General features: G+C 42.6%; 1 protein-coding gene across 6 annotated transcripts in view; it reads right to left on the bottom strand.

Moving 5' to 3' along the window:
* OSBPL2 (oxysterol binding protein like 2) overlaps positions 1–21,952 on the bottom strand; it is a 341,693-nt gene that overhangs the window by 38,792 nt on the left and 280,949 nt on the right. For 5 of the 6 annotated variants that reach the window (XM_078651596.1, XM_078651593.1, XM_078651597.1 and 2 more), the window contains 4 exons: positions 16,461–16,584; positions 7,320–7,373; positions 5,980–6,108; positions 956–1,079 (listed from right to left, as the gene is read on the bottom strand). In XM_078651596.1, coding sequence (XP_078507722.1) covers positions 956–1,079; positions 5,980–6,108; positions 7,320–7,373; positions 16,461–16,584 — 431 coding nt within the window. The remainder of the gene's footprint in view (positions 1–955; positions 1,080–5,979; positions 6,109–7,319; positions 7,374–16,460; positions 16,585–21,952) is intronic. The other variant, XM_078651598.1, reaches the window with a different exon arrangement.

The raw sequence follows: 21,952 nt of genomic DNA, 5'->3' as shown, positions 1-21,952 counted from the left end.
CAGGCATAAGAGAATTAAACTCTTGAGGTGAAGGTCATGGCACTGTACAATTAGGATAATTATGTCCTACTCATAGCACAGAGTGGTTGTGTATCAGAGAGGGGAGATCATCATCTCCTCAATCTCTAGAATGTCTGGAACCGTCTCAGACACAGAAATATGAACCAGATTTATATTGTCTTATACTGACTGGAAGTGAGGCCATCAATTAGTAGTCTGTATACAAGAAAATAGACTAAGAAGGCTTTGCGGCCATCAATGAAGAATGCTGGTCAGAGGATGTCCACTTCCACCAGTGTTAAGGAGGAGCGCTCAATCAGTTTCTTCAACAGGGAAACTTGAGAACAGACTAGGTTCTTTGTCAAATCTCTTATTTAAGATCTTTTAGTTGTTGGGGATGGCACAAAGGGTGTAGGCCAGAGCCTATAATTTACCTCAGACAATTTTATTCTACTTATTTATGTCTCTTCTGCATTAGAATTTATAGTTTGTGTATGGGGAGAAGAGATGGGAGAAGACCTGTCTTTATAATAACTGTACCCAGATTACAGGAGGCTCCCTCATTTAAGAAGAAAAACATCTTTCTTACTAAGTCCTTAAGGCATTGAGGAAAAAACATCTAGAAAATAGAAGACTTTTCATCCTCATGATGCGCATAAAAACAGAAAAATTGAATTACTTTAAAGTAAAGTAAAAATCTTTTTTATGGATGCTGCACTTTTAATATGGTTTGAGTATGTGTGAGAAAACAAGAAAGAAAGACAACAAAAAAAAGAATGGTTCTAACCTTGCAATCACATTCTGGGAAGGATCAAGAGCAGGAGAAATGAGAATACATGGGTTGGAGCAGCCACTGTTTTAGACTAGCAGGAAGAACCTAACTAATGTATACATTTACTCAAGACAACAAAATCCTAAAATAAACACAGAAATAAGCAAGGTCTGCATAACATACCCATGTCTCCGTTCTCCATGCCTCTGATGTCAGGGCGCCAGCGGCAGTCGGTGGGAGCCAAAACAGTCTCCATTTCCTTGTCCAGCTCATTGAGAGTCACAGCAAAACTGGTAAAATTGTACATCTGGCAAGGTAAATGAGATCAAAGTGAGATATTAAAAATGGATAACATTCTTGGCTAAGTGAAGATTGTGTGTTGTGGGTCGAAGTTAGGCATTATATCAAAGGTGGGGTTGCTTTCATATCACGTCATAAGCAGCAGTGATCAACTTTGACAAACACACTAGAAACGCGAATGCAGAAAAAGGGGTTACATTGCTACTGCGCAGCAAAAATTGCAGCTTTTGACTCCTGGGATTTGTGTGCAACAAATTTAATAAAATATGTGGAGGGTTTCTGGTTTTCAGTTAAAACCAATAAAAACCCACTCAGGGAAATATTAGCTTTTTTGTGGAATTCGAATATATTGCTGTTTGCTGCCCTTATATTGCTTCGATACCCTGTGTTGTTAAAGCAAAATATGCGCAGCTCCTTGGTTGAAGCACTTTTCTATCTGTTAATGCCACACTTGTGGGTCCTAAACCACCAAATATGTTGTTGTAATCATCCCCGAGGTCCCTGGGCCACCAGGACCTACTTCCAACTCCTTGTCTCGGTCATTTTTGGAAGCATGGTTCACGTCTCGATTCCGATTGATGTTCTCTACATGCCACCGTGCTGCATTTATTGGCAATACATTTAAATCTGTTGTCCTTTCTCGGGGGGAAACTGCTGCATAGAATACAAAGAGGAAGTAGCTGATGCCTCTCATTTGTCAGGCAAGAGCACAGCAGTTCTTGCATTGCTCTCAAAGAAATTCAGGCCTGGATGACTATGAAAAATCACTGCATAGCAGGTCTCACACTGGCTTCCAAATATACACAACATCTGGGGCCGTATTATTTATAAGGCACACTATTCCTGTTTGCACCACTGCGCACCTTTCAAAAGGCAGATGCAAACCGGGAAATTGCACGCTATTTTGGAGAATGAGCTGCCCTCAGTGGCAGTGTTTACAAGCCACTCTGTGTTTCATAGTACAGGGCAGCAACCCGCCTGTCCTTTCAGGAGGGGAGAGAGATCCCCTAGCAGGCGGACACAATGAGGGACTGCACCTGCCGGCAATAGGGTCTCTAAGAGGTTGCATGCCCGCCCCACCCAGAGGATGCACTGACAGGGCACCGCCTTTTTGTGGTGCACGGTCAGTGCGCCTCCCGACTGTTTCTTTGCCTTTGCACCCACATCCATAATATGGCGTGGGCACAGAGGCAAAAAGATTCCTTCATTTGCATGGGGTCATGATAGCGCTGGCTCACGATCAGGGGAGGTTTCTCCATTAGGGCTCTGGGACTACGCCCTACTGAAATTGCTACACATTCCTGCACAAATAGTAAATAGGCAGATTTATTTAGAGATACACGCATATCTCTAAACAAATCGATGTATTTTGATATGGGCTATCATCAGGACATGGAAGCGAGGCAGTAAATCAACTTTCTAAATTGTAATGCACGATGCAGGGGTTACCATTCTAAAGTCGTTCATTGCCATTGCAGTCTATGGTAGTATCTACTGTAGGCCAGTGACGCTTCCAGCCCCCTGATTTCGGGCATCATAGTCTCCATCCCATTTGTCACACATATGAATGGATGCAAGAACATGTGATCTGATGCCTTGTCCTCGGTAATGGCAAGTGTTATAATGCTAATCTTGAGTTAGGTGCATTGAGAGGAGACCCCTGGTCACACTAACCTCTCCCACTGCAATACCCCAGGCCATGGCTGCACATCACTGGTCTCTTTAGTAGTAGAACTGATGCATTTGTTCCACCACGAACTTGATCCAAAAGACAAGCAAGGTTTTTGTTCCCTTACGAAGTTGATCCAAATATCTGAGTCATGGGTAAAGGGAAAAATATGTGCTTCTAGTAAAGACGCTGGTAAGGCCGAAGGGGAGCACGGTAAACTGAAAGTGCTTGTGGCCTACTGTGAACCGCAGGTAGCGCTGGTGGGCCGGCAGGACGGGGATGTGGAAATAAGCATCCTGCAAGTCCAACGCTACCATCCAGTCTCCCGGGTCCAGGGCAGCTAAGACCTGAGCCAGTGTCAGCATCTTGAACCTCTCCTTCCAGAGGAAGCCGTTGACGTTCCGCAGGTCTAAGATAGGGCGTAGGCCCCCTTTGCCCTTCTTGGGAACCAGAAAGTAGTGGGAATAACAACCACACCCTACTTCTGGCCCAGGAACGCGCTCGATGGCCCCCTTGGCCAAGAGGGCCGCAACTTCCTCTTGCAGAAGATTCAAGTGATCCCCCGACACGCGGTGGTACTGCGGTGGCATGGCTGGAGGGGTCGCCTCCAGCACCCACCTGTCCGATGTGATGTTGCGCCAGTGGAGGAGGTGATGGCAAACCCTGCCCCCCACCGGCGTCACATGGGCCTGAAAGCTCGGACTAGGAGGGCTTTGAGGCGGATGCTGCAGGGGTAGATGTGGACTGGCCTCGCCGTTGTCCCCGGGCACCGCCACAGCGATTACCACGTCCGCAACTGCGCTGGATGTTAGTCTGCGGCCCGTGGCTGGCAGGAGGTGTGGGGGCGCCCCTTCCTTGGCCACGAAAGGGGCGAAAGGCAGCAGATTGCTGGCGCGGGCCCACCAGGCCCAAGGACTTGGCCGTAGCCCTAGGGTCCTTAAAGCGCTCAAGCGCACTGTCTGCCTTGTTGCCAAAGAGGCGACGGCCATAAAACGGCATGTCCATAAGGGTGTTTTGGACATCAGCCAAAAAGTTGGCGGACCTCAGCCAGGCGTTGCGACGAATCGCCACAGTTGTTGCCATCGCTCTACCCTGCGAGTTCGTTGTATCCAGCCCACATCCGATGGAGTACCGTGCCACATCTCGACCCTCGGCAAGGGCTTGGGCGAGTTTAGTCCGGGCCTCCTCCGGACATTGTGGCAGCACGTCCGCGACAGTGTCCCACAGAGAGTGGGTATAACGGCCCAAGAGGCACGCGGTGTTAACAGACCGCAACCCCATACTCAGGGAGGAGAACATCTTTTTGCCATACTGTTCGTACCTCTTGGATTCCCGATCGGGGGAAGCCGTCGGGAATGCGGCCTGGAAGTTAGAGGCCTGTATGACCAGGCTCTCGGGAGTGGGGTGGGTAGACAGGAAGCAAGGGTCGCCCAGAGCCGGGCAGTGGCGTCTGGCCACGTTCCTATCTACAGGGGAACCTGTAGCGGGCCTGGACCAGGTGCCCAGAAGAACCTCAGACAAGGCCTCATTAAACGGCAACAGAGGCTCCGAAGAGCTTGCTTGCGGTTTAAGGACCTCAGTGAGGAGGTTAGTCCTCACGGCCGCGAAGGGGAGTTCAAGGGATAAGGCCTTGGCCGCCTGCGTCAACACCACACTATAGGCAGCCCCCTCCTCCGTAGCCACGGTAGGAGGGAAGACAAACCAGTGTCTGGCGAAGTGTCCAAATCACTGGCATGCCCTAGCTCACCTGACCAATCCTGATAAGACTGGCACTCACGTGCCAGAGGGTCCTCAGACCCCTCCCAATCCGCCTAGCCACCCATCTCCTGGTACTCAGGGTCAAAAGATGGTGCCGGTTCATAGAAGAAGAAATCTCCCATCAGCGTCTAATGCGGCGTCGAGGGAGGGACCGGGGGGGGGGGGGGGACATCGTCCGTGGATGGCGCCGGAGGCGACACCCTAGGGGCCGGCGAGGTCGTAAGGTCGACCGGCGACAACCCAGATCCGGAACCGTATCCAGCGGGGCCCTGCGGCGCCGGGGCCGAAGTACCCGGCATGCTGGGGCTGCTTGGCCCGAAGGCGCCGCGGAACCCGACGGAGGAGTGAGCGACCTCATGGTCTGTTTCTTTCAGATATGTCAATTCTCAGAGGTACACTGTATAGAGAATCGTGATTTTATTAAAGACAAGGAGACTAGCATTATCCCTCCCACCTCCCCTTGTGGGTGGTGTAAGGGAAATTTGGAATATCAAAAAAAAGGAATCATTTTATAGTTTACGTTTTTAAGATTAAAAATTTTGATTTAGGAAAATAATTTTGATTTGAATGAATATTAATTGTGTTTTTTATTGCAGATCAACAATAATAAATTAATGACTCGTGGATAAGAAATTTGGAGGATTTTTTCACAGAGGAGGGAAGAGAAACAAAAGAGGATGAGTTTGGAATGTTAAGAGACTAGGTTATGTTTAATGTTCTAGAGTTGTGTGACTTCCTACTATTCTGCATGAAGCTTTTAAGTACTGCATCATAAGTAGTAAATAAAAGGTTATGCTTAATGCTAGTCTCCTTGTCTTTAATAAAATCATGATTCTCTATACAGTGTAACTCTGAGAATCAACATTTGTCTACAATATTGATCTGAAATCAGATTTGCCCTATTGATGTATTTTTGGTTATTTAAATGCAGTTTCACTGTATCTATTTTTCAGCTTGGCCCTTAAATGATATACATACACGTCTCCTCCTAACCTGCACTCTTTTTATAATACAGTATTTCTGAACTTACCAAACACTCAACTTTTTATTTTATTTTTGCGTAGAGATTACACGTGTAACAGTAACTTTTCTTTGGTAGGTACTGAACAAGCATCTGTGAAAGGGATGCTCGTTTTAAAATAAGCAATTGTAGCACAAATAAAAGCTGTTCTTTTATAAGCTATGAACTAAAACTGTGCTGTGAAACACATATAAAGTTTAGCACTACTAACGTAAAGCTGACAATATCAGGTGCCTGCAGTCAACCATTAAATTGTGTTTTTAATCATGGATGTGTTTCCACATGAATATTGGCATGAAGTCAGTAGACCTGTTCAAATAACACAGAATCTTTTCAATATTTTGCCATAAAGTCTATTTTAAGGATTTTAGTGAGAAGCACTCAGCAGTAGAAATGCAAAGATATGCTGACATGGGAATCCTTTCGAAACATTTTTAAAATATTTATTTTTTGCTGTACCTGAGAGGAGTTTGGAGGTCTCATTGGTATCCGCCATAGGAGCTTGCTGCCGGGAATGACGTGTACAGTCTCCTGGATTTCAGGCATATCATCAGCTTCATCATTTTCAGATTTCACAACATCATCATTCTAACAAAAGAAAATGATATTCACTTTTTTCACAACAGTATACAAGGGGATATTCTTCTATCATATGCAAATTATCAACAACCCAGGTTCTTTGCAACAGATGCCATTGAGAGGGAAATCAAGGCATTAAAGAACCTTAGACAAACAACCGGGAGATCTCATAGAAGGGAAACCCCAAAGGTCTTTACACAGATGAGGAAGAAGAATGGCAGTCACTACGACTAAGGCATAGACAGATTACCTAGACAAAGACAAGATCGCAATCTCACGAAGACCAACTCTAACAGAAAGGCTAGAGTAGGGATGTAATTGGTGTTTAACACTTTATTAATACTGTTAAATTGTAATCGTTGTAATGCATCAGCCTTCTTATACATACATGCTGTGTAAATACATGAATCTTGTATATAAATGGCTATAAGGTATAAAGTAGAAAATGGAAGCTGTAAAATGTACTTCTGAATTATGGTACGCAGACTAGGGGGTGACATCTTCCAACAGTGGACAGCGATTTAAAGGCACACTGTGAAATTCCTAATCAATATATTTAATTGCAATAAAAGCAGCAAGAAGGACCCTTGGTTTTAAATGATCACTATTTTACATCCGTACTCTATACTCTTCAGGAGACTTCGAGATGGTAGTGAAGACAATATGCTTTTTTAGGAGTGGTGCATGTATGGGTCAAGAACATGTGAATACCTCCTTTACCCTTTTTAAAGCCCTTTACAATTTCATTCAGCCAAATACATATTTTATATCCCTCGTCAGCAATCACGCCACTCATTACGTTCACCCGTCTATCATTAACCCAGGATAATTAATGTTAGAGTGCTCATCACACTCATTCACCCAAATGCGCTCCTCATACTACCTTAGAGCTTTTATCATCACATTTGCTTTCGGCACCATAATTATTCCAGTCCTGTTTAATGCCCATCATCCTGTTGGTTATCACAACCCTTCACCCTTTTGTGTTCATGATATTGTTGCATACTATAACTTTTAAATGCTTCAACATGTGTGCTGATCATTTATCACTTTATATCATAGTGCCTGTGACATCCCACAGTCCCAATGTGCTTATAGTACTCCTTCACCACTTTATATATTCCAAATAATCCTTCATTTCTTTCTTCACATTGATTTGCTACACCAGTCTGTGGTCATCATGCATCCTATTCTCAGTCTCCACTGTGCCTCTCAAATACCTTTTCCTCTTTTGTGCACCTGACAGTCCTTCTCTTCCATAGAACTGAAGTGACCTGAAATGAAGCATCAATGAATACAATTTGGTGCGTCTGTTGTGAATGTTCTAGGATTAGAAGTATTCTACACACCTCTTTTAGGCACTTCCTCTTTCCCCCCCAATAATTGAGTCAAGTTCAAAGAACAAGGTCTGTGTAGACTGGTGCAGAGATCATCACTGTTTAAATTGGAGAGGTCAGTTTGACTGAGTGGTATGGACCCACAACAGTTACAGCAAACAGAAATCTCCAGCAAACAAATGAGAAGTTTACAGGTATATTTAACAAAGTGTAGAGGCTCTTAAAAATACTCTTTGGAAAGAAAATCAGTAATCACACAGAGGCACAAAGCAAAGGGGCCAAACCATAAAGATAACTGGGACGATGACAATTTTTTTTTTTTAACAAGCAAATTGGGGAACAGTGGGGAAGGCAGGGGGAATAGTGAGGGTATTATGACTTAAGTCTTGAATAATAATTAAAATCCTTAGACATCTTAAGTTTTCTTCAGGAGATGATGGCCACTAATTGATGCCTTCTCTCCATCATGGGTGTGTTTTTGGAATTCACAAATATTAGAACATTTTTCAAAGCAGAATCTTGAGACATTTTACTAGACAAATTGCTCAGTTTTGAAAAAGATGGTAAGACCTTTATTTTTAATAGATGCAATTGGAATTCAAATTTGTTAAAAATAAATTTGGCTGAAAAGCCCAACCTAATTACCTCGAAAAGGTAAAAACAAAGCAGGAAATAGTGTATATAAGTATCATCCTTAACATATAAGGAAAAGTTGCCCGTAATTCTAGTTCTCTTCCTCACCCACGTCGTTAGCACTGAATTGTTCCGCCCATGTGTGGAAACCTGAAGCACCTTCCTAAAACTATATATAAATATACATATGTACACATGCACAAGTCTTATGTACGAAAGGACGCTTATATAGAAAAAAGCAATTGTCTTTGTAGCCTATTAAAGGCGACAAATTAACAAATTTCCTTTATTTTTCATTTTAAAAAGGCATTCAATTAAATTAATAGTCACTACATTAACAAAAGTAACTAGAAAACATCTTTCACAATCCTTGTGTAAAAGGAAAAAGAAACTGAATGAAGAGCAATGTTGGCAGATAGGCTGCACTATAAATGAAAACTAAAACTGGAACTGCACCCTAGCGGCCTCACCCTTCCTCTACATCTCTATCATGCCTCGCAGGTGACCGTTAAGTGAGTTCATTAAAGGATGAGGAGGATCTTGGGTGTATGGAAGAAACCCTGCGCTCTCTCGTCTGAGGAGGTGGGAGAGTTGCTTATGACTTTGAGGAGGATTCCAATGGAAGAGAACTGTAAATACAGGCAAGTCATTTGTTCTGCTCTTTCACGTTAAGAGTCCTAAGTACTAAATAGATAGAGTAGAAAGCCAACCAAACTGATAGTTGTGAACTGGAAAGAAAACAGCAATCTGTATCCAAAAATATTCTCATAGATTCCTCTCCTAATTGAGCATTTGCACCATTCTTGAAAGATGCTCTGAAGCACCTCTTTCTTTTATCTAGTAGGTCCTTGACCTCTTGCGGCAGCTGTAGCCCCACTTCCTTGTTGCCATAACTTGCTTTTGGATCTTTTGTGGGGAGCTTAACAGTTCTATGCAATAGCCAAGCTGGGTGACTTTTAGAGTCCACTTGTCGGAGATGATTGTTTTTCGCTCATCAAGAAAGCCTCTGATTCTGCTCCCTACTAGTGCCAAGTGTAGGGAGGGGCCTGACAATAAGTTATCTGCTTGGATGCCCTAGGCCCCTCCTCCCCTTGCTATCCCTTAAGAGGACCGTCTTGCTATGCTGGGGTATCACCACTGAGATGGTGCACTTCGAGTGCTGAGTTGTTCCATAAAACACCAAGATTTGAGGGCGAAAGACTAGGAGGTTGTGGTCAAGCTCTTGGCGTCATCCTAGATGAAGGTGGTATCGATTTTGTCGGTGGTTTCGAGGGCATGGTGCACTAGGGGGTAGACATTGATAGTGGTCTCCACATCAACTGCTGAGATGACCTAGATATCATTTGTTGTCTCAACAGCAATAAAGTACTCAATCGCAAATCAGAATGCCACCGTCCTCAACGTTGTTGATCTCTATGCCAAACAAGAACTTTATCTCTTTTTCTGGGATAGTCTGTCTATGGATCTTCCTCTGTGGGTGTCCTCACTTTGAGCAAGTTATTTTCAAGTCTCAGAAATGGTACAAGAACGTTCCACAGGGAGAAGCCTTGTATGAGGAGCAATCTTCTGCCGCATTTCTTGTAGCTTGTTGATTATGAAGAGTATGTTAACATTAGCTAACCTGTTACTTCTGGATGGTGAAAGCAAACATCTTGGCTAGATAAGGTGAATGGATCTGTGAAGCCAGAAGAGGTACAGACATTGATTGAGATCGCTCTTATTGGTAGACAGTGGAGGGAACTTCTGTTCATATCTGTGTGATGTGTTATGACAGATCAAGTTTCAGCAGTCAGGCAGCATGATTCTGACCTTTTTATACTTTAGAGTGGTATTTCTGGAGGGGGACCTCTGTCGATGTCATTACCATTCTTTCTGATCTTCCGAATCATAATTACATTCTTTTTACAGGATTACGCATAGACATCAAAGTTGCTTCAGGCAAGCAGTCTTAACATCCAGTTCTGTGGGTTAAACTACAGCTATTCATGGGTGGACTCTATAAACCCATACTGTAAAATGTCTATTGATTTTCCTGGGTTGTGGCTTCACCTATCCTGGATGGTGCCCAAAAGACCCATACTATGGGATGTAGAATGAACACTGCCTGAAGCATAACTGGTTCCCCCACATACCTCTGTAACTAGTGGTATGCATACCAGAAACATCAAAGCCGCGAAAACACAACCCAACCCTGTTGTCTAGGCAGCATATACCAAACCAAATTTTTCCCACACAGGACAAATTACAATCAAACATGTCGACAAAAAAGCAGGTCTGACTGACCGTTCTGGACAGTGCTATCAAGCCACACTTTTGGCAGTTGCAAGCTACACGAATACAAGAAAAGATTACATTAGAATAATCCAAACTCGGAGCAAAGAGGACTGTCTTTCTTTAATTTATCTTTCACACTATCACCTTGGGTAGGACCTTCTGCCTGCCTATGAGAAGAGTATTCCCTTTAAAGTTGGGGTCTGGGAATCTCGATGTAAAGTCTCTACATGTAGCACTTTTCGAAGCACAAAGGTTGACAGCTTGTCAACTCCCACTCTTGTGATGATTATTTAATTGGTCTGCCACAGTGTTTTGATCTGGAGATTTCACAACATAAGTTAATGCTAAATACTCTGCACTTCCTTTCATAGTGCCCCCATTTTATTCCGTTTTTGTTTGTTCAGGTTGTATGTTCCTGTAGTATTTTCTGCTTGATTTAAGATGGATACCTTAGTTATCTAGTGCAGTAAGGATATGCTAGCTAGATGGTCCAATCCCAGCTCCAGTATATTTGTATGCTTTGACTAATTCCTAGACACACATTTTTCGTGCCTAGTCAATTGCTCCAAGTGAAAGACACAACTTTACAATGATTGGCCCATCGCAATTGACTAGGGGAAGGAAGGAGACAAGAACCGCTCTTAATAGCCGATCATCAACATTGGCCCTCTGAACAAGAACTGGAGAGCTGGTTCAATAACCATCATATCCTTCAATCTGCTGCTTTCTGGTGCTGAACAGCAATCTGTGTGAGTCTCGGATGAAATATTTTCTGAAGCATAAAATTGTTTGTTACACAGAAGCAGCCCACAAGTACTGTTTAACCTGAAATTGAGTAGTTTATTCAAGGTTGATGTAGAAACCCATATCATGTAGTATTTATGATTCTTTCTGTATAAAGTGTACATTGATCAGCAGGAAGCTCTCTAGATATGGGTAGACCAAAATGTTCAGATAGCTCAAAAAATACCACTACCACTTTTTAATCTGCCAAATAAATTGCAAAGAAACATGCAAGGCAAAGTTTATAACCAAGGGCTAGACTCTGTACTGTTAGTGTCTGTTGACTTTGAAGCAACACAACATCCTTGTTTTCTTAAGAGTTTTTAAATGGGAGTATTTGTCTTTCAAGTTAATGCACTATATTTAGTCCTCCTGTAATAAATCTCACAAAATGTAGTCTAATGGAAGTATAATGTTTGCTTTTTTGAACTACTTGTCAGTGAACTTTAACATGTGTCCATAGATGTGTTTTGCTCCCTTATCCCAAACTAAAAACAATAACGGGAATACAATCTTGTTCAAACTATGTTTTCAACAATTTAAGTTGGTCCTGAAATAGATATTTCGATGCTTGGATGACGTATGTGGCAGGATTTTTCTGATGACGTACATTTATATACAAATCAGGGCTAACTGTATGACGAAAATGAGAGTTCTAATTCTTTACAGTAAGCATGTGAAAGTCTGAGGGCCTAGAAAAATGAAATGAATAGTGGTAATGACTGAGTGTGCAAGATCACCATATTATTTTATTATAAAGATTTATACTAGTTCGGGAGCTTCCATTCTGTTGTCCACAGAGCTACAGGTGGCAAGCAACATTACAAGGTTACATGGTTGGTGCTGATCTAAGGTGGAAGGAAGCATGTTTTGTTATAGCTTCTTGCCTTTTCAAATGGCTCTCAGGTACTTTTGTCACAGTGATGCAGATAGAAGAGACTGCACAGCAACCTCTCCTCCTGTTGCTATGGAGAATCAGTGGGAAGAAAGGATTCAAAACCTAAGAATTTAGGAGGAGCAGGAAAAAAGACTGGTACGTGATGGAAATGCTGGAGAACCGTTATCTGACTGAGGCCTGAGAGCTTTGTAAAGGTATGCAGGGATAGTGCACGGGCTGGCATACGTTAAAAAGGGAAAATACTAATCATTCAACAGACATCATAATGATGAGGCTGATAATATAGACATTAGGTAGAGCTTAGGTAAATTATTGAACATAATAGGGATGTGTGGGAGAAAAGGCTTTTGGTTTTTCTATTATCCATCTTTTTCTATATCATGGCTTCTGAGATTATAATGATAATGTACATCATGCTGATAGTATATAATAAATCTATCATTATAAAACACCAACTGTGGAGCGAGTCTGATGTTTTCATAAGTCCAGATGTGCCTTCAATTCACAACAGAGTAGAATGTGATGTGGTGAACTCTGAAATTTAAGTTTGCCACCATTAGTTAAAATATAATAAAACGATTTCTTCTTTATTACACTCTGTCCTGATGGAATATAGTTTGGGAGCATTCCTCCCGCCAAGGCCCTCAGCAGTAGGTGTGTAGGGGAAGCGAAGCATATACATCTAGTGGTTGAACTCCACAATGTGAAACCAGAAAACCCAAGATTGATCCTGGGTCACCACTTTACCAAATTGTGTGATCCAAGGCAATCATTTTATTTCACTTTCCCTCCTTTTTCTTTATTCTCAAATATAACAGGACTTCGAAATACATGACTTCAGGGTGTGCCCTGCATGAAATCTTATATTGCGTTTGATTTTTATAAACTATAATGTTGTTCATGTATAATAGGATCCCAGGCCACCCAAAGAGTGCACATAACGAACTTGCCACTTAGTTCACTATTGGCATTGTTGTCAGTGTGGAAGGGAGATTGAATGTTCTTAAATTCATGATTGAAAAATATCACTTAAACATAAATACTTCACCATCAACTGATGTAATGTGATGTACTAAGGTGAAACAGTTCTGCATGTTAATGAAATACACTTTTGAGTTTTGAAGAGACTTTAACATATTTTAACACTTTTGCTGCAAGAGGTCTTTAGAAATGAAGGTGTTCCTTAAGTTAAGTGGTGCAGAACACCCTAGTCAGCTCATTTTGGTAAATTCAATTAACCTTTAACACCTTGGCTGCTATGGATTTTCCCCTCCTGTGCTGCAGATGCATATTTACCATTGTTCATGACGAGCTGATGTTCATGACGAGCTCAGCTCGTCATGAGCACACGATCAGTGTACTGCATGAAGAGCTGAGCTCGTCATGAGCAGCGAAGGGGTTAAATAAATGCTTGCCTGTTTATTTAACATATTTTATAAATATTAGTGCTGAGTAACAGCAGCCCCGAGATGCTGTTGTCTAGGGGGGGCCATATGCAAAGGTCAGGAGGGCTGCATGTGGTCCAGAGCCATACTTTGAGTGTCATGCTTGTAGACCATGGGTGTATACATGAAAAAGTCCTGCTTCCTTGCGTTTTCTTTTTTAGACTTCTTAGTGTGCAGTCTAAAGGTGTCCTGGCTGCGGATGTGAGCTTGTCTGCAACGGAAGAAGGGGTGCTGGATGTGATGGCTTAATAAATTATACTTCTGGCTTTCAAGATGGTGCAAGCCGGCAAGAGGAGCCAATAAAGTTCCATCAGAATGCTGGCGGTGTGATCATATTTCATTAGGCATCAAATGAAAAGTGCTGCAGCGTGTAGGATGCACCTAAGGGGTGCCAGTGGGGAGTCTGCCAGGCAATGGACCAGGGCATTGCCAACATCCAGCTTCGAGAGTATAAGAGATTGAACAGGAATTCCGAACTCGCTTTCTAGGAGAAACTGTTTCACTTCATGTTTGGGATGTGATTGGTGTTGTTTATTTCTGGAGACGTCACAGCCGACACGTGTTTCGTCGTTAAGGGAATGTAACCCACGACTTTCTCTAGGCTATTCTCCGAGATGTTTTTCTTTGTTATCTGAGGTGATATTTCCAACCCTCAAAGGGGTTTTGTTCGGGGACTTAATTCGTGGAGTGCACGTTCTTTAGTCTTGTAACCGGAGTTTCGGTTATTTGCTCAAACAGCTTCGCGCTGGATACTTCGAGTTAGAAGTTCCGTCCCCGCTGCCGTTTCGATGTTGCAGTGCAACACGAATTAAGTCCCCGTACAGAACCCCTTTGAGGGTTGGAAATATCACCTCAGATAACAAAGAAAAACATCTCGGAGAATAGCCTAGAGAAAGTCGTGGGTTACATTCCCTTAACGACGAAACACGTGTCGGCTGTGACGTCTCCAGAAATAAACACCAACCACAACCCTGATTAAGAGGATTTGCAATTTCTTGTGATTGTATGAATGATATATGGTGGAAACACTTGTAAACTGCAGAAACTTTAACAGAAAACGGGTGCTAAGGAGTATTTAGCAATTTTGTGGCTTTTGCCGAACTAGAAGAGGGAAGTGGTTCTCTTCTCCTTGTAGCACCGTAACCTATCATAAAAGACTCATCAAGAAATTCTAGAAAGGTGAACATTCCCTTGTGGCGCCAACACCTAGTCAAATACCACTAGCTGAATTGAAAAAAAAAATGTTTGGGATGTGAGTTAGTCCTTTAGGATTTCCTTATAACAAAGAAGAGGGTTTATCTCATTTCACTGAGTTCAAATTAATCTGCTCCCAAAAGCATCAAGACAATTTCAGCATCACTTACAGGTTTTCAGACAATAGTAGGCCCATTATGTGAACATACTAAAATGAAACATTGAAATAAAATCAGTATTTCACACAGTAAAAGGAACAACGGGGTACTTTTCTCTCCTTAAAAGAAATCCTCAGTCAATACCTCCACCACCATATATACTGTAACTAAATATTAGTAATATTACTACTGTTAGATTAGGTACACCAAATAGTAGTATTGATAAATACGACTGGTCCTGCTTATATAACTATTAATATTACTAGCAATGGTACCACTAGTACAGGTTCTATACTGATCAAGCACTACTTCTAGCAGTCTTGCTACTGAAAATACTACAATGATTACTTTGACTTTTATTATGGAGATCTGTGCCAACAAAGCTGTCCCATGTCCGACTACAATACTTCTTTTGTCAGAAGTAAAGCTCAGAATAAAACTGCAAGTACTTTGACTACAACTGTTGTGATAAGAAATAGGAAAGTGCTACAGAAATGCTACAGTAGTACTGGAAGTACTAAGACAAAACGTACAGGTATTGTTTAACAAGGGTAGTCCATAGTCCACTATCGCACCTCTTTGATAACTTTTTTCTCTGAGGTCTGTGTAAAAGTGTGTATAAGTAACTCACTGTAAAGTGTAGTTAATCTCTAAAATCTGTAGAGGGCAACCTAGATAGCAGAGGAAAGACTCTCGCTTTGGTGGGGTTTGGGGGCTGGGAAGGAGAAGCAGAAGAATATTAAAAATTATCCCCCCCCCCCCCCAAAAAAAAACAAAGAGTGAATTTTATAACAGACATATTGAAATAATGATTGAAACCAAAAAGCCACATCAAAGTGGTTTTGGTTAAATGAAAATGCCAGGCTGCGTTCATGGATTCATGCCTCACAGTGGGTGAAAACTAACTGCCCAGCCCTTCATTCCTAGATGTGAAGAACTTCATTTCCCTAAAGCAGCAGTGTCAAATTTCTCACATGCTAAGAGTGAAGACTTTGTGCACAATATATTTATTGGATAACTTTAGAAAAAGAAACCATATGCATTTTATTGGCAAATTTTCTCTATCAGATCATTTAGAAAAAATGAAAATTGTATCTACTGTAACGTCTTCTGGAATTGAATACCTAGGTAGAGAAATTCTGTAAATATATAATCAAAGGAAATCAATGACATGATCAAAACAGCTACAGCAGGGTCACCATCTTGAACAAGCTGCTGACCATCAAAAGTTATAGTTTACTGGACATGACAATTACATGGGGCTTTAGTCTTATGTCCCAGTATGTCTACTACAGCACTATTAAGAAATGGAGCTAGCTTGTAAACTGAGGAGGCCATTAACAATCTACACAACAGAAGGATTGGCCAATTACTATGACAAGAATTGGTGAAATATGTGCTCAGAGGACAGGGCTCTTTGAAGACTAAGAGGAACAGCCTATGCACACCAAGTGCATGATTATGCAGTTTCTTTTCATTCAGATTTAATGAGGGAACACAGCTGAAGATATACCGGACTAGTATCTGCCTTTTATCTCCTGCCAACAAATAATGTGCTACCGGAATTTTCAATATTGTCATCTATTTTCTAATTGGTTGCTGCCTATTCCCTCCAAAACCCAGAAACCTCACACTCTACCTGCTTAGTCCTCTTCTGTTCTCCATATTTCTTGTCACTCTTCTTGTACGTCTCATATGTGGCAGGATCAACACACCACAAGCATTCTGTCCACTTCCCGTAGATCATGAATAGCTTCTTTTTGCTGTTGACAGAAGAGATTAAAGTACCTGTATTAAATGATCCATAAGGGTGCTCTGATCTATAACAGTGATGCACAGTAGTTTTAAAAACATTCAAAAGAAGACACCAGGTGACAAGAATATCTGCAGCTCATCTAAACCAAACTATGTACAAAGAAGGTCCCATGATAAAATCTCCCTATGTTATATGCCGTACAGAGTCCTGCATTTGGCAAAGTTTGGGGCAATTCTCAGGACCACTGTTGAAGAAGAAATAAATACATTTAAACAAAACAATTTCTCAATCCAAGAAAGTAAACTGCATCATATGGCAGCCTCAATGTTGCTGCAGGGCTTGATCCCAATTTGCATGGCAAAATTATCATTTCATTTTAAATCCAACACTGGAGGGGTCACCAAATGTGTCCCTCCAGTGTCCTCTTCTGGCTCCTTTATTTTCTTTTACAGGACACGGAGACAGTCCCAGCATCCTGAAATCTGACAAAAATTTTTTTCTTCTTCCAAATTGTAGCCAACCAATTCAAGTGCTCCAAGTGTGTGAATCCAGCTTTGCGCTCATGGACCTGAAACGGACTACAGACAAAACTATCTTGCCTCATCATATTCCTATATTTATTTATTTATTTATTTAATTTGGGCCTGCAAAAGGCCCATGAACCAGAGTTCGTGGACCACCACTGAACAATTTCCCTTGTCAGATCATCTCAATTTGTGGCCTACAAAAAACACTTTTCTATACCAATTTCTCGAGAAATATTGAATGGATATACACAAAGTTATACTTAATGCCAACTTTGGTGTTCATTGCACTCAGCTGTTTTTCTGTAGCTCAGTCAACAGTTTTCTATAGGATTCAAAATGGAATTTTTTATACCTCTTTTTGTAGCTGGAGGATGCTAGCCTGCTCAACTTGAGTAAGTATTACTACTTTAAAATGCTCAAAAACAGTTTTTCATGGAAAAATGATGTGTAAGGAGGCTGATTTGAGAGTGCCTGAAACTTGCTCACAAATCGAGCCAATGTTGTGGCACTAAAGAAGACAGTTTTCAAGGTTAAAAGACAAAGTGCATAACTGTGGATTGGCTCAAAAGGGGTACACATGCGGAATGTAAGACAATATTTTAAGTCCCAATGTGGTATCACAAAGGCCTTTGGTATAATCATGTGCTGCACACCTTTAAGTAATCTCACCACAATGCACATTTTAAAGAAGGGAGGGAGGGAAGCTCAGAGCCATGCCAGCAGGCTCCGCGGGCAGAGCCGAAGGACAACAACCTTCCGAGTCCCGCGTTGGCCGACGGACGGGGAGAAGGCAAGGAGCAATGGTGCTTCCTCGCCACCTTCTTGTGCTTAGACTTACCTGAAGACGAAGACTTCGATGAGGAGTGAAGGTGGGGACACTCAGACTGGTCCCGCAACATCCCCCTCGACCGGGACCTCCAGCGGCATGGAGCTGACTGCTGGGCCTCCAGAAGCTTTTAGGACCTCTCCCACACAAAGACTTCGGGTTCATGGCCTGACAGTTGGAGCACGACTTCGGGTTGTGGTCGTGCTCCAGGCACCAAAGGCACAAGAGGTGCGGATCCGTGACAGACATCAGCTTGTGACAAGAGTCACAAAGCTTGAAGCCAGTCCGCCGATGTGCACCAAGAGACAAACGACGCGAAAAAGATGTTGACAAGTCGTAAAAACCTAGTTAAAAAATGACTAAGGTACCGCTCTTTCCGGATCTGGGCTGGCTGGCGCCGTAAAAGAAAGAACTCACGTTAGCGCGCAATGGCGGCGTCTAAGTAGATGCAGCGACGTCATTCCGGCGATCAAGACGCCATCTATCAACGTGGAGTCGACAGACGCCACCTACCGACACGCAGGGGGACTGCTCAAGAAAAATTCTCCGGATCCAGTCTGATGCCTGGGCGTAATTCTAAGGTAAGGGACCTATAACTAATAGTCTCTTTCAGATGCGGTTTTTGAGTTGCGGTTAAATGAGCGGTGGGAGTCTGAGCTGCATGTTGTCCCTGAAGCCCTGAATGTGGTCTCTGGGAGCTGCTGCCTTAGCCACGAAAGGGCTGAGAAGATAGTTGTGCGGATAACAGGGTCTAGAACTGGCAATATTAAAAGCCCTTGGTGTATTTCTGAAAGGGGAAAACTATTGAAGAAATAGCCTATAGGGGGCATACCTGCCCAAGGAATGTGCTTTGGCACCTCTTTCTTTGAATTGTTCCAGGGCCATGTCCGCTTTCTCACTCAAGAGGTGACGGCCATTGAATGCCAATCCGTCAAGGATGTCTGGGCATCCCCTGATAAACCTGTAGACCTCAACCAAGCATTGTGCCAAAACACCATACTTGTGCCAACTGCCCGACCCAAACAATCTGTTGTGTCCAGACCCGATTAGATGACAAATTCTTCCATATCCCTGAATGGTTTGGGCTAAAGATATCTGTAGGTCGTTTTAAACTGCTGGTAAGATCTGGCCTACTATGTCCCACAATGCATGACTGTAGTTAGCCATGTGACAACTGGCACGGACAGAACATAGGGCAAGGCTGGCAGAAGAAAATATGCGCTTGCTAAAAACCTCCATGCATTTCATTAGGCATTCAGGAGGGATCGTATGAAAGGCATTGGAGTGGACTTTCTTGTTGGAGGCCTGTACCACCAAACTCTCCAGCATTGAGTGTTGTACCTGAAGTCAGGAATGCCTGATGTGGATATGTGGATCTGTGGCGACAATCAACCTGCTTACAAACTGGAGGTCCAGAACATGATTTTGTCCAAGTGCCCAAGAGGGGAATGGTAGTAGAGGTTCGCAAGGTGATTAGCCAGGCAGGAAAACCTCAGTTAAGAAGTTGGTCTTTACTTCCATAGTGGGGAGCAGCAGCTTATGTGGCACTCTGCATGACAACAGCGACTCATCTGTGGCAAGTACAGAGAGAGAGAGAGAGAGAGAGAGAGAGAGAGAGAGACAAGTCAAGCGTCTGGGGAGGTGTCTAGACAACTGTCAACCTCTAGTTCTTCGTACTAATTGTCCTCATCATAACGTGGAGCAAATTTGTCCCCATCATTATAGTTCGTATTATTGTCTGAATCAGAACATAAGATCTGGTGAAGTGTATGAGCTCTATCAAGTGGCAAAGGCAGTGTGTTGGAGTCAGAAGGGTTTTCAGCTGGTTGTGCTCCAGTGAGATTAGAACATGGCCAAGGAGAGTCCAGCTCAGCCTAGGAAACCACTATGGGTTGTGGAAGCTCCTTCGACGCCTGCACCAGCATCAATGTCAAAGGAATCAGGGTAGAGAGAGGTGCCAGAAGCTAATTGGTAGTGAAGCTAGTGCAAAAGAACCTGCCAGTGGAACTCAAATTAGAGGCCTGTGCAGATCCTTGGGGCACAAAAACACACCAGAGGGAACTGAAAGTGTGCTAAAAATGCACAGCTTGGTGTAAAAAAAAAAAACAAAAGAAGAAAAATCCAAACTGAGGTGGCAAAGTATGCAAATTACTGATGGGCTGGGAAGTGGACCCAAGTGACTGCTAGTGGCGGAGATTGATTCAAGCATTCCATCCATCAATGTTTTTTCACATTTGAGTGTGGCGCCATAAGTGAGATGGGTATGCAGAGACATGGGTCCCATGCACACTGTGCCACTGGAACTAAACTATAACCGGGTGATGAGTTCTAACTTGGGATAACGCAGTTTTGGGTTGCGTGTGTTCTGGATCAGGTAGAATTTGGCCTGCCACTTCGGGCTGGACTGTTCCCAATGGAGCAGGGTCAAGGTTGATTTGCATTTGGCTGGGTCAAAACTAAGGTGCATGGTGTGGAACAATGGACTGGGATGCGGCCCAAGTGATTAGCAGTAGCTGAGATTAATTCAATATTTCTATCCATCCTTTTTTTTTTTTAATACTTCATTTAAATGTGCAGCACTGGCATCCATAAAGGCCTCAACAGGATGCGTCATTGCAGATGGACTCAGAAATACGGGCTGTGTGTGGGCCAGATTCAGAATCGGCTCTTCAGGAGTAGAGCAGTAAGACAGCGTGGCATGTTGACACCCTCGCGCCCTCTCTGGATGTTGAAAGTGAGAGGAAGGGGACGATTCCTGCTTGGGCTTCTTGTGCCTTTTCTTCAACTTACTCCAAGGCTTCAACTGCGAAACAGGGCCTTCCTTTCGGCTTCGACCAGTAACAAGATGAAGACTTCGGAGTTTGGGGATGCAGAATTCTACTTCTTGGTCCTGTATGCCCTTCAGGTTCGTCTAGGTGCAGTTGTTGCAGGTCCTGGAGTCATGTTCTGGCCCCAAACATCAGAAGGGTACCCATGGCAGGTCTGTCACTGACATTTGTTTCAGGTAGGCCCTACAATTTGTTTGGTAGGTGACATAATTTCAATTGACACCTCTAAAAAAGTTGTGAAAAATCTTGTCCAAACTGAAAGGAGTAGAGCTCAAATTTTAAAACCTGAAAAGTTTCACTGCTAAGTTCTGAATTTTGATATCCAAAAATAGCTTTCTGTTTATGTTGGATAGCAACTATGTGATGGCAAGGCATCTTCCAAATTACCTCAAAGACACTGACACCAGGGCTATGAACCACAGCTGCCAGAACGTGCAACAATAAAGAAAGCAGTCATGTAGCAACATACTGAACTGCTGAAAGAGGGGAAAAACATTTGCAGACCTAATCAATACCCTTCCTTTACAAACCCCTTGATGCAAAGCTTAACCATTGTGTAAATGTACTTGTAGATGCTGTACAAACCCATAAGAAAATATTTTAAAACAAATGCTGGTACATTTCCTATTCCCGGCATTCTTTTAAACTGTAGTAGCAACTCTGAAAAGCTGATTTACTCTTTTAGAAGATGCTCTGCTCGTAATTAAAACTGATTCTGAAGGATCCACTAAGAGACTGTCTGAGAATTAGGAAAGAAAAGGTGGAAAGTTGTCCTTTGTTTAATCAAGTAATGTAGAGGGATGGTGCATGTCTTAAAGAACAAGCAGGTAATGCTTATGGCAAAAAAGAAAATGTAGCATTACTAAGGGTTTTCTAGTTGCACAAGATAACATTTTTTTCGCACTATGCTCATTTTACATATGCTTGAAATGTTTTGTTTATGTGCATTCAAAACCATGTGAAAGGATTAGAAAGCTTTATTACTGTCACACATTTTGTCTTCAAGGTTTGCACTTCATGAATGTTTTGCAAATGTTTGCGGCAGAGACAATCTTTGCAAAGTACCATCAATTGAATTTCCCAGTACTCCAATGCAAGAATTAAATATGAGGCCATCAACTCTAAATGGACTTTGAACGTCCTTAGTGACAGAAACCCAACTCTAAAACTGAGGTTTTGGGTTTCTAAAGAAAA

This window comes from Lissotriton helveticus, chromosome 7 (genome assembly GCF_964261635.1).
Source record: "Lissotriton helveticus chromosome 7, aLisHel1.1, whole genome shotgun sequence".
NCBI classification, from domain to species: Eukaryota; Metazoa; Chordata; class Amphibia; order Caudata; family Salamandridae; genus Lissotriton; species Lissotriton helveticus.
The sequence above is the reverse complement of the archived record's forward strand: the minus strand, read 5'-3'. Positions and strand labels throughout refer to the sequence as shown.